The 12,963-nt window shown below is 41.0% G+C and overlaps 1 protein-coding gene across 7 annotated transcripts in view; it reads right to left on the bottom strand.

Moving 5' to 3' along the window:
• The window catches only part of KALRN (kalirin RhoGEF kinase), a 1,009,634-nt gene that overhangs the window by 536,898 nt on the left and 459,773 nt on the right, over positions 1-12,963 (bottom strand). For all 7 annotated transcript variants that reach the window (XM_056793564.1, XM_056793558.1, XM_056793562.1 and 4 more), the window contains exons 8-9: positions 11,234-11,365; positions 3,559-3,789 (exon numbers count right to left, since the gene is read on the bottom strand). In XM_056793564.1, coding sequence (XP_056649542.1) covers positions 3,559-3,789; positions 11,234-11,365 — 363 coding nt within the window. The remainder of the gene's footprint in view (positions 1-3,558; positions 3,790-11,233; positions 11,366-12,963) is intronic.

The following is a 12,963-nucleotide window of genomic DNA, read 5'->3' as shown; positions in this document are numbered from 1 at the left end:
CTTCCACAAAATGGCTAATATAGAAAAATATTTTACATGATTGCACATGTAAAATCTATATCAGATTGCTTACTGCCTCAGGTTGGAGGGAGGAATGGTAAGGAATAAGAAAGGGAAGGAGGGAGATAACTTGAAACTCAGAATTTAAAAAATTAAAATTTCAAGTACTTGGGTAAAAAATGAAATTTTATTTTTAAAAAATTTAAGTTTACAGATTCTAGGTTAAAAATCTCTTCAAAAGAATTGCAAAATGAGGCATCAGACTATGGAGAGAGCAGCAAAGGATTCGGAGTCAAGAAGAGCTGGGTCTAATTTGGTCTTGGACACTCAGTAGATATATGATCTTTGGCAAGTGACTTAATCTTTCTAAGCCCAGATTTCATCATCTGTAAAATGGAGGTGTTGGTCTGCATTATTTCTTAGGTCCCTTCCAACTCTAAATGTATGCTCTCTAAGGTCCGATTGAGTTCTAAGTCCTGTAATCCTATGTGACTATATTCTGAAAAAGCAAAAAAAGAATACTCTAAAATTCAATGTCTTATTTCCACGCTGGATCTCTGGTTCCACATGTAGAGAGTCAGACAGCAGAGGCCCAAAGATACATAAGGGGAACCCCCCAAACCAAATAAAATCCATCACTCAGGTTTCATAGGGACCCCCAAATGTCCCATTCCCACATAAAAACAAGCTTTCTTTCCTATGCCTAAGTTCCTTTCTTGTTTTTTTTTAAACCCTTACCTTCTGTCTTGGAGTCAATACTGTGTATTGGCTCCAAGGCAGAAGAGTGGGAAGGGCTAGGCAAAGGGGGTTAAGTGACTTGCCCAGGGTCACACAGCTGGGAAGTGTCTGAGGCCAGATTTGAACCTAGGACTTCCCGTCTCCAGGCCTGACTCTCAATCCACTGAGCCACCCAGCTGCCCCCTCTGAGTTCCTTTCTATGGGTTAAAGAACCAAACTCAAACGTATTTCCTAGGGAAACATGGAAATGTGGAGCAATAGAGGAGTGCCTTGCCTCAAAGTATGGACACTAGCCCAATAAGAGCTAGAAAGATGAATAGAAATCATCTCATCTATCCCTTCACCATTCAGATAAAGAAACTGAGGCTGATAAAGAGGAAGAATCTTCACTGAGGTCCCTCAGTAGTAGTAGTGATGGTACCTGAAGGGTGTGGGCTGTTGTTGGATCAGAGAAGAATGAGGTTTCTAAATGGAATGGACTTTAGTGTTGATGTGAATGTGGCTTTAACTTGAGAACTGAAAGATGCTCAGGTTTGTCTACTCCATACTCTTAATTATATGTATAAAGAAACGAAACCTATAAAAGGTGGCATAACATAGAGCAGTTAGGTACCATAATGGATAGAATGCCAGGCCTGGAATTGGAAGGACTTGAGTTCAAATCTGACCTTAGATACTCTTTGTGGTCGCCAAACCATTTTAATAAAATAAGGACAGTGGTCCTTAAGAATTTAGTAAAATTTATCAGGATTACTTGGATAGGTAGAAGATAAAAGAGAAGGTAGAAGATAGAAAGGGAGCCCAAATCTAACTTTCCATGTGGCTGCTCCAGAAGACAACCCCCCCCCAACATGGAAGCTTCTCAGCAGAACACTAGAAACAGAGAGAGTGTGAACTTCCAGGTTAGTCCTTTTTATAACCTCCTGGGTCCCTTTGTCCTGTCCTCACCTCCCGGTCAAGTTCAGGCTCCTGCCAGGTATACAGGGAGTCGACATCACCTGCCTGATCCCAGAAAGGGAAGGAGGGTAAATGTCCTTTGCACACTAGTTTTGTGACCCTGGGCAAGTCATTTCATCCAATTGTTTTAGAATTGATACAAAGACAAAAGGTTAGGATTTTAACCAAAAAAAGAGGGGGGGGGGTCACATGACTTGATCAAAGTCACTTTACCATATTTTATATGAAGTAAAGTGATAGCTGTTCAGTATTTCTGTTGTGCTCTTTGTGATCTGGTTTGGGTTTTGGGAAGAGGGGGCAAAGATATTGGAGTGGTTCTTCATTAGATGAGGAAACTGAAGCAAACAAGATTAAGTGACTTGCCCAAGGTCACACAGCTAGTAAGTGTCTGAAGCTGAATTTGAATAGATGAAAATGAAACTTCTGTACAATTGTGCATTTTGTATTAGAGCACTCAAGAGAAACTCTGTAAGCCATTAAATAAGCTCCGTATGGGCACAATGAATTCTTGCTATGTTTGGGTCTTAGTGCTACAAGGGTCCTTAAAGGCCATCTAGTCCAACCTTCTCATTTTCCAGAGAAGTTCTGAGGTTCAGAACGTTTAACTGACTGACTTGCCCAAGTTCACATGGGTTAGAAGAGGCAGAATTTGAATTTGGGGCCTCTAACTTTAGCAGTTACATGGTTCAGGCCAGTAACCTGGAAGATATGAGTTCAAATCTGGCCTCTAGCTATGTGACTATGGGCAAGTTACTTAACCTTGGGTGTTTCAGCAAATTTTTTTTTCTCATTTGTAATTTCCTCATTTGCCAAATGAGCTGGAGAAGGAAATGGCAAACCTCTCCAGTGTCTTTGCCAAGAAGATTCCACATGGGATCATGAAGAGTCAGACAAGACTAAAAGAACTGAACAATAACTTCTATTTCTAGTCAGAAAGCCAATGATCTTTCTACCACACCGCATGTCAAGAGGAGTGATTTCAAAGAAAGAACATTTATCAAGAGGAAATCAGGGTTTGAAATTCAGCTCTGATGTTTCATAACCAAATGACTTATAGTGGGGAGTCGGGTCACTGGGGGGGGGGGGGGAAGCAGTTTTACTCATTTGTAAAATGAGAACAATTGAACTGAATGAAAATACAATGATCCTTTAAGTTCCATAGGTGGAATTTGAACCTAAGACTTTAAACATCAATCCACTTTAAGATGTCATTACCTACATAATTATTAAAAAAAAACAACAACTTTACCTTCTGCCTTAGAATCAATATTGTGTATTGGTTCCAGGGTAGAAAAGTGGTAAGGGCTAGGCAATGGGGAGGGTTAAGTGACTTGTCCAGGGTCACACGGCTAGGAAGTGTCTGAGATCAGATTTGAATTCAGGACCTCTTTTCTCTAAGCCTGGCTCTAAATCCACTGAGCCACCTGGTTGCCCCATAATAATGTGTTTAGTTTTTTTAACCCTTCCTTTCCATCTTAGAATCAACACAGTATATTGGCTCCAAGGCAAAAGAGTGGTAAAGGCTAGGCAATGGGGGTCAAGTGACTTGCCCAGGGTCACACAGCTAGGAAGTATCTGAGGCAAAATTTGAACTCAGGACCTACTGTCTTTAGGCCTGGCTCTCAATCCACTGAGCCACCTCACTTTCCCACTTCTTTCTTGCAAATGGGAGGGGGAAAGCACTTATAATGGATTTTATCTTTGTGTCTATCCTTAAGAAAATGAATCATTCCAGGAGGCACGGATTATTCCAAAAGTTCACCTTCTCACATGCTGAATAAGTTGAATTGACCTGTTTTCACTGAATGGAGAGCTTTGCAGAAGGGGGTGAAGGGAGGGAGAGACAAGGAGAAGACTTGTTACCTGCTGCACGTCCTGCTGGAACACACAGAGCTGCAGCCGCTGGTGGAGGCGAACCTTCCGGTGCTGCCAGATGCTCTCGAGCCTTCGCTGGTGGTGCAGCACTTCATGGACCACATCCAAGACCTGGTGCACAGCTTTGGAGTAATTGGCTGTGGCTGTGAGGGACTCCGAGTTGCCAGGACTCAGGGGCCGCTGCAATACATCCAACAAGGCTTTGCCATCCTGGCTGACCTGTGAGAAGAAAGCAAGACACGGTCTACACTCAGGCTGGGCAAGCGCCCCAACGGGAACTCGGACGAGAGGAATGGCAGCATGGGAATACCAACTAAGGCTACCTATAGTGCGTGCGGGTGACTCTACCTGTGCCGGAAGTACACGCCCTCTTATCTCTGCTGCCTGGGATCCCTTATTTCGTTCTAAATGCTGCTCGATACACTGACCACAGGAAGTATTTTTCAGATCTGCCCCTTAAGTCACCCTAAATTTAAATGCTCCTCGTTATGTATTTTGTACATGTTTCGACTGCTAGATGGCACAGTGCATAGAAAACTTCTTTTCCAACATTCAAATCTGGTCTCAGACACTGACCAGTTGTGTGACCCTAAACCTTGTTTGCTTCAGTTCCTCTTCTGTAAAATGAGCTGAAGAAAGCAATGGCAAGTGTGTGTTGTCACTTAAAAAAAAAAAAAACCTTTACCTTTTATCTTAGAATCAATACTGTGTATTGGTTCCAAGGCAGAAGAGTGATAAGAGTTAGAGAATAGGGGTTAAATGACTTGCCCAGGGTCACACAGCTAGGAATTGTCTGAGGTCAAATTTGAACCTAGGACCTCTTATCTCTAGGTCTAGTTCTCAATCCACTGAGCCACCCAGCTGCCCCTTGTCTCTTCTCAGAATGTAAACTACTTGAGGATTAGGGTTATTTTATTTTAGCAACTCCAGTTCCTAGCACAATGCCTGAAATACAGTTGGTACTTAAATGCTGGCAAAAATTGATTAGCCTTTTCAAGGAGGAAAGGTCTTAGGAAGTGGTGATGTGCTGGCTGACTCAGACAAAGATGGACACAGACTATTATGGAAGGAGCTTCTCCTTTGTGCCAGGGACTCTTTGACCAAAGTCTACGTCTATCCCTTTTTATCTTTTGTAGAAAACATGCAACTGAGCTAAGAGCACATCTGGGCACTGCTAGAAAGATAGCAATGATGATGGCGATGGGGCACAGGCACGTGAGAGGGGCATGTGCTTTCAGTCCTCAAATACCAGGCTTCCATCTTAGAGGGGCCAGTGGCTTAACTTCTTAGCCCAAGTAATAGCAATTGTGGAGAAGGAGCTTCATGGTCCCCATTATAATAGCTCAGTTTCCAGGAAAAGTACTGAGAGGTCCTGAAATACTCTCTCTCTCTCTCTCTCTCTCTCTCTCTCTCTCTCTCTCTCTCTCTCTCTCTCTCTCTCTCTCTCTCTCTCTCTCTCTCTCTCTCTCCCTCTCTCTCTCTCTCTCTCTGTCTGTCTCTCTCTGTCTCTGTCTCTGTCTCTCTCTGTCTCTCTCTCTCTCTCTTCCTCTGTCTCTCCCTCCCTCCATCTCTCTCTCTCTCCATCCCTCTCCCTCTCCCTCTCCCTCTCTTTCTCTCTCCCTCTCCCCCTCTCTCTCTGTCTTTCTATCTCTGTGTGTGTGTGTGTGTGTGTGTGCACATGCACATGCGTGCATTTTAAACAATGTAATCCTGGAGATAAAAAGAGTTTCCTGGGCACTGTCAAATTCTTGGGCAAAGAAGAGGATTGAGATGTTGCCCTCCAAAGCTGAAGGAGCAGCAAAGGAGTTAAATTAACAATATAAGAGTGAGGTGGGAAAAGCAAAAGACGTGGAATTTTACATCTATGATTATTGTGCGTTATCTAGTTCTGATGAGAAGGGAGTTTCCTCTTCAGCATCCCCAAATGATGGGAGCAGCATTTTCTCTAGAGAAGCCCCAAGTATCCTTTCCCTTCTGCAGCAAGTCCAAGTCTTCAGGTTTAAAACCTTAAGGTAGAATACTCATTAGACTATTAGGCGTTGCCCTGCTAGCAATCCCAAGCTGGATTCCTTTCCAGTTACTTGTAGGGCACTCCCCAGGGTTGCAGCTGGACCATGGAAGCCTAGCGTCTGGGATAATGGGCCAGGGGTTATATAGAGATGAGGAAACTCAATAATGCTGATCTTGTGTTTCCAAGTGAGACCCAGTTATTAGCTCCACAGGTTCTCAACAGACCCCTGAAAAAACAAGTTATAGACCAGCTCCCAAGGACAACTCTAGCACCCAAACCAGGAATGAGATAGAAGTGAAAGGAGGACTAGGAAAAGAAAACAAGGTTCACAAAGCACATGCACAATGAAAGATCTCATTGCAAACATCACTGACGTTTCATGAAGTGATATGCTCCTGTGTCTACACACACATACCACAAGTTTTTTGAAGGTAGCAACAGCTGCCCTAACTGGCCTTCTGGATCCTGATTTTTCCTCTCTCATAGCATTGCCACACTTATCTTTCTTATGCACACATATGATCATGTCACTCCTTTGCTCAATAACCTTCAACATCTCCCTATTGCCTAACAAAGGCTAAACTCCTTACCTTGGCATTCAACACCTTTCACCTGATAATTTGCTCCTCCTTTTCCAGTCTTCTCTTGCAAAATTGTTCTCCAAGTATTATGTTTTCAACTTAACTCTACTACTCTGGGTTCCTTGCAGGCACCCTGCTTTTTCCTACTTCCATTTTTAAACTCACACCATTCCTTATGCCCATGTTCATTTCCTCTTGCATCTTTACGCTTTTGGAAATGTATCCATCATTCAAAACTTTTGAGTCAATATTAATTCCTCTATTAAGCCTTTACTGATCTCCCTACTTTCTTTTCTCTGATGTCACAAAATGCTTGGTAATTCTTGCATATTTGCTATGTTCTTTCTAACACTGAATAGATATTTCATATTTATTAGGGTTCTGAATATTTATGCACATATTGTATCTCTTCCTGTTAGCCTGCAGACTCAAAGAGGTCAGAAACGTGTCTTTCTCTCTCCCAGAACCTAGCACAATACTTTATATGCTCTTAGTAAATGGTTATTGAATAAATGTACTGAAAATATATTTAAAACCTCCTTTTCAGTCTCAAAAACTCTTAAGAAATAAAATTTCTGCAGTCTAAAAGTCTTTTCCAGACTCCATGTATCCTCTTTGAAGGGTGGTTAAGGTAAAGAACAAAAGTCCTTTCTTAAGGAAATGGATTAAAAATGGAAATTCCATTTTGAACAAAAATTCCTCATATCTCTGATTAAATCACTGCCATCCCTGCTTTCGGAGGGACTGGGCTATTGACTCATCTAAGGGCAATCTCAACTTTCCCCATCCCCTGGAGCAATTGGCAGAATGGCGGCACTGCGGACCATTCTTCCCCTTTGAGAAGGATTCTGATTGCAGAAAGAGACCCACAAAATCCTTGAGGGAGACAGTCAAAGAAGGAATCCGAGAGAGATGATTAATATGGAATGTTAAACCTAAACTGTATTTTAACATTATTTTCCACGTTCAAGATTTCTAAAACTGTTACCTCTAAACCTCTCGGGGTAGAGAAGGCTATCTAAGGGTATGGACTACACCAATTTGGAAATGTCTTTCTAGGATAGAAATGATTGGATTCAGGATAGAGTTAAATGAAATAAAATGGTTTCTGACAGACTTGTGCCTGAAACACAGAGTAAAGTATTAACTTTTTGTGACAATATGTTGAATTAATGAGAACAAGCATGCCTCAGATGCTGGAAGAAGTTAAAGTCATAGAAGATGCATTTATTAGACAATAAGGTCCCCACGGCTAAGAACCATATTTTTTCTTTACTCTGAGTCAATGAACTAATTAGCATCAAGAAGAAATTTCTCAGATGAAGCCAGTTCACTTTACTAGATTTTCTTTCTCACGTTTGTCTATCTCTTTCTATTACTCCCTCCTGTATGTCCATGTCATGGTCCTCTTTTATCCTTGCCCTTTTGTCTCCCAGACTTTTAGTCCCTTTACCTTGTGCTCTCTCTCTCCCCAACAGATTTTAGTTCATCATTAACATTGCCTGGCTTTAAGAAGACTCTTTGGATGGAGGGTTAATTATCATCCTCCTGACTGCCATATCCCGAACCCCTTAATTACTTTGTTTTCTTTACTGGGGCACTTTGGTCTGAATGAAATGACTTACTTCCTGTTATTTATATGTTGTTGTTTTTGTTATTCAGTCATTTTTTATTTGTGTTCAACTCTTCATAATCCCATATGGGAGTTATTTGCAATTTCCTTTTCTGGCTCATTTTACAGATGAGGAAACTGAGATAATCAAGATTCAGTGACTTATCCTGGGTCACACTAAGAGTGTAAGTCCAAATCTGAACTTGTGTCTTCCTGGCTCCAGGTCTGATCCTCTATCCACTTTGCCATCTGGCTGCCCTATTACTTATATAGCAACCAGGAGAGTAACACCTTCCCTATTTCCCATTCCTGCCCACACAGGGTTCCCAGGGCCATTCAGGGAAAGAATTAGAACATGCGCTTTTCAAAATTAAAATTATTGGCAACTGAGAAACTGGTAAGTTTTTTAAGAACTTAGAGTAATATGGCTTCAATAATTAATATAGAGGTAATACTATGTAGAAGCTAGGGAACTGGAATTGGAATTAGGACGACTTGGGTTCAAATCATTATTCAAATACCTAACTAGCTCTATTACCTTAGATAAGTCACTTAATCTCACTGTTCTTCAATGTCCTCATCTATGAAATGAAGAGTTTGGATTCAATGGTTTCTAAGATACTTTTGAACTCTAACTATATGATTTGAGATCCAAATGACTTATATTTTTTTAAATATGGTTGATATCCAATTCTATGATTCAAATCAAAGTTGAACTAGAATGGTTATAATTTCCTATTCCTACAAGAGTAGTGGGACCTGGAGCCAGAAGACTCATCCCAGAGTCAGAAGACTTATCATCCTTAATTAAATCTGGCTTCAGACACTTATTAGTTATGTAGCCCTGGGCAAGTCACTTAACCCTGTTGGTCTCAATTTCCTCATGTGTAAAATGAGCTGGAGAAGGAATTGGCAAACCACTTCAGGATCTTTGCTAAGAAAACTCCAAACAGATTCATGAAGAGCTGAACACAAGAACCCGAAACAAACTCAGTAACATCAACACAAGAGTAGAGAATCTCAGGAGGTGTGCTAAGGCACATTAAGGTGCCAGGAAATTTCTGGGAAGTGGCCAATTAATTATATTCAATTTCCATTTGTTACCCCACCTTCTCAGGCAAATCTCCCACGTCATTCATGTGATGTGCTAGAAGAACTTGAGATCTTTTGTATTAAATGATGGAGACAGGAAGAAAGGAGAACTTTCTGCTATTAGTAAACTCTGAATGGATAACAGAAGGAGATGGGATGTTGACTTCGCTGCTTTCAGCCTCTTCCCATTGTCTCCTCAGGCCCTGATAATAAGTTGGTAGAAAGTTCGAGATCCCAGATCCAGTTGCTATCTTCTTCAATTGACTATGAGAAATAGCCCAGCTGATGGAGTTCTGAGGGAAAGTGGGTCAGAAAGACTGGGAAGAGGCAGCTGAAAAAAGTCAAATTAAAACACCACCCTATCCACACTATCACTCTCTATGATTAACTGTTGGGGGAGGCATGAAGAGGAGGATGTCATTGAAGTAGTCAAATGGAATCTCCTTCCAGCTGATTTTCTGGTGAACAAGGCATCTTTCTTCTGGGCAAATGCTGGGAAACTCACCCCACAAAGTTCTAAGAAATTATGCTGTTTGATGAATTGATACCATCAGGGGCAATGTGGTTTGAAGTAGGGATGCTCTCATGATATGGGTACACAGTTCTAGAAAACATCTTTTCCCCTCTGCCTCACTGTCCACAACTGGATGAGGAAGCTGATGATTCTTCCCTCTATTACTAGAGGGTTTAAAGGGAGAGACTAGGCACAACAGAACTATGTCATGTGGGAAACACATGGGAGACAATCCAGAATAGTTCTTTGGGACTCAGGAGTCAGAAGACATGGTTCCAAGTCCCAGTGGGGCCACTACATAGCTGTGTGACCTCAGACAAAGCACTATATTCCTCTAAATCTCAATTTTTCTCAACAGCAAAAGGAGGGGGTTGGATTAAATTTTTCTAGGGTGACTTCCCTCAAAAAAGTTTCATGATTTAAATGTGATTACTATTGATGGAATCATATATGTAAAGTTGGAAAGGACTTCTTATGCCCATTAGTCCAACATGCTCATTTTGCAGATAAGAAAGTGAGATTCTAGGAAATTCTATTGGGGTCACCTTGGTAGCAGGAATTGAACTAAAGTCTTCTGATTTCAAAGCTACTGTTCTTTCTGTTGTGAATCATGCTGCTTCCCTTAATATTTATTAGTCTTTAGAAAACTTCTCATTTATATCCATTTTTTTTCTTTTAAATAGAAGAGATCAGGAGAATCCAATCACTCCCTAAAACATCACATGCTTTTGCCTCCTAGGTTGACTAAAAACCAAAATGGGCCAATTCTTCAGATCCAAATTCCACTAGAGAATCAGGCAAGAAAGCACAGTTGGTAGAGATGTGTCTGAAGAGTCAATTACAGGGAAGAAATGGGAAACCATGCGAATTGTCAGGGACAATACATCTTTGAAAAAACAAGTTTACTGGTAAGTAATTGGGCTTTTTCCAAAAAAAGGAATTGAGTCATCCCTGCCAGTTGACACAGTAGGTTACCCAGAAGCCAGACCACCAGGAGGTGGGGAGAGAGGTCATGCTGAAAAGAGTGGCTGGACTGCAAAATTAGATGGCGATTCCAGTAGGAGACAAAGCTGAATTGAAATAATTTCTCTGTCAAGGGTGGGATAGAAGAAAAGTGATTATCTCAGGAACTGCAGACACAGAGAACTGCTCCTGAGAGGCATTAAGCTGTAGCTGTCCTGTCTCTGAGCAGCTAATGATTATAGAAAGCAGAGGAGATCCAATATCTTTGGAGCACAGGGCTAGTCAGTCACAAAGAGCAGAGCACTGTCCTTATGTTAAAGGAAGTAAAGAAAAAATATAAAGGAAGTGAAGAACAAATGGATATAAAGGCAAGCCTCCAGACATCTTCCATAAGAACATAAAAACTTTCTCTCCTGTATAGCACTCAGTCAGGATATATTAAGTACTTGCTACATGCCATTTCTTGAGCTAGTTGGGAGGGACACAAAAGCAAAAATGAGATATTCCTCCTCCTTAAGGAGCTTACAAAAAGGTAGGAAGTGACCTCACCTATATGGAAGGTTTGATGGAAAGGGATGGAAGAGTATGCCTTGGTTGTTTATTAAAACACTTGAAAAATGGGGCAATTCCTAGAAGAATGTTTAGTCTTACAGGAAGGAAGGAAGGAAGGAAGGAAAAGTATTTTCCATTGACATCACCAAGAGATCCAAAGATGGGAACGGGGAAGATGATGGTTATTGACTCTTAGAGAATTCTTAGAGACAGAAATCATTGATTCTCTACCATCCCCACCACACTGGCTGGATAGTCGATAGTCCTATTTCCCAAGCCCCCTACATTACTTCTCATTCTGACCCTTCTCCCCCATCCCACACAAATGCAGTTCTTACCTCGGTATAGGCCTGCGTCACCTGCTCATACAAGGACTGGTGGTGGTGGATGGCCAGCTCTAGGTCCTGCGTCTCAGATGGAAGGCCACCCTCACTGCACATTTTACACCAGGCTTCCACTCCTGATAGGAACTGAAATGACATCCAGATGTTTAGTTAGGAAGGAGAATGAAGGAGTCAGACAATTCAGGTTGGAGTCCAAGCTTTGCCAATTTCTAGATAATGTAACTTGGACCAGCGGCTTTTCTCTAGTTCTGATTTCCTAATCTAAAAACTGAGGGTGTTAGGCTAGATGGGTTCTAGGGTCCCTTCTAGCTCGGAATCCTATGATCTATCTGGCATTCCAGATAGATTCATTCAAGCACAGTAACCTTGAGCGATTCTGACAAGAGGCTGAGTTAATTCCAACAGTAACTCATAACCAATCAGCGTAAACATTTTCTTGGTTAGCTTCTTATGGGAGGAGATTATTTCCTTCTTTGTATTTTTATCTCCAGTGTCTAGCACAGAGACTGGCATATAGTAGGTATTCAATCAATACTAGTTGATTGATTGACACTTGAGAGCTAGCTCCTGGATTATGGAATAACTGCTTAAGCTTGAGATCCTGAAGATTTTCTTAGCTGTCATTCTATATCAGTATTTTTTTTAAACCCTTACCTTCCATCTTAGAATCAATACTAAATATTTGTTCCAAAGCAGAAGAGTGGCAAAAACTAGGAAACTGGGATTAAGTGATTTGCCCAGGGTCACACAATCCAGAAGTGTCTGAGGCCAGATTTGCATCCAGGACATTTTGTCTCTAGGCTTGGCTCTCTAACTACTGAGCAACCTTACTGGCTATATTAGAATTAAAAGATATGGAAGGGGGTAGTTTCATTAGGGGAAAATCCTGGATTAAATAAGTTAATTTGGACAGAATCTTAGTGCAGCTATTATTTATGTACAAGGAGCTGTTCTGCTAATCTGTCCCAACTCTTGCTTTCAGGTTTATATGAAATGACTGAAAATTTCAGTTTTAATTACTTGCTTTTGTTGACACGTCACACGCTTCCTTTAACTCCTCCTTTGGTCATAGCAGGGCATTCCTTTGAAATGCCCTGAAAGAAGTCCCTACGCAGAGAAGATTTCAAGGAGGACAACTCTATTGGTGCTTTGCACCAATTGGTGCAATCTGAGGGAGGGAGGGCTATTCCCAGCATGGACTGAATTACAGAGAAGACTAAAACAGAATGGAGAAATTGGACAGTTTCCCAGCTCCTCCGGGCCATCTTTCACAAGTGAGCTTTCATGATATAGTTTCAAGTATTAGGAACAGTAGACGTATCACTTTCAAAAGTCTGTATAGAAGCACAATCTAAAGCCAAAGAGAAATCACATTCTATTATACATTATTCTTACTTTCTCTCCATTTTTGGCTCCCTCCAATAATGTGAAAGATTGACAATTGATTGACTATATTCAAGTTATATCCAGAATCAAAACTCATCATGTTGGCTTGACATCCTGACTGACTGTCTCTCTAGGGCCTCCCATTATTTAAAAACATTATTTTACGGAAATGTGTTTTGCATGATTTCATGTATTTTATCTATAGTAAATTACTTACTGTCTCAGGGAGGCAGAAAGGGAGAGGGAGAATTTGTAACTCAAAGTTTTGAAAAACCAATGGTAAAGTCGTTTTTACATGTAATTGGGAAAATAAAATATTACTGAGACCAAGAAATAAA

Source organism: Monodelphis domestica, chromosome 4 (assembly GCF_027887165.1).
Source record: "Monodelphis domestica isolate mMonDom1 chromosome 4, mMonDom1.pri, whole genome shotgun sequence".
NCBI classification, from domain to species: Eukaryota; Metazoa; Chordata; class Mammalia; order Didelphimorphia; family Didelphidae; genus Monodelphis; species Monodelphis domestica.
Note: the sequence above shows the minus strand (reverse complement) of the source record. Positions and strands in the feature narration are given on the sequence as shown.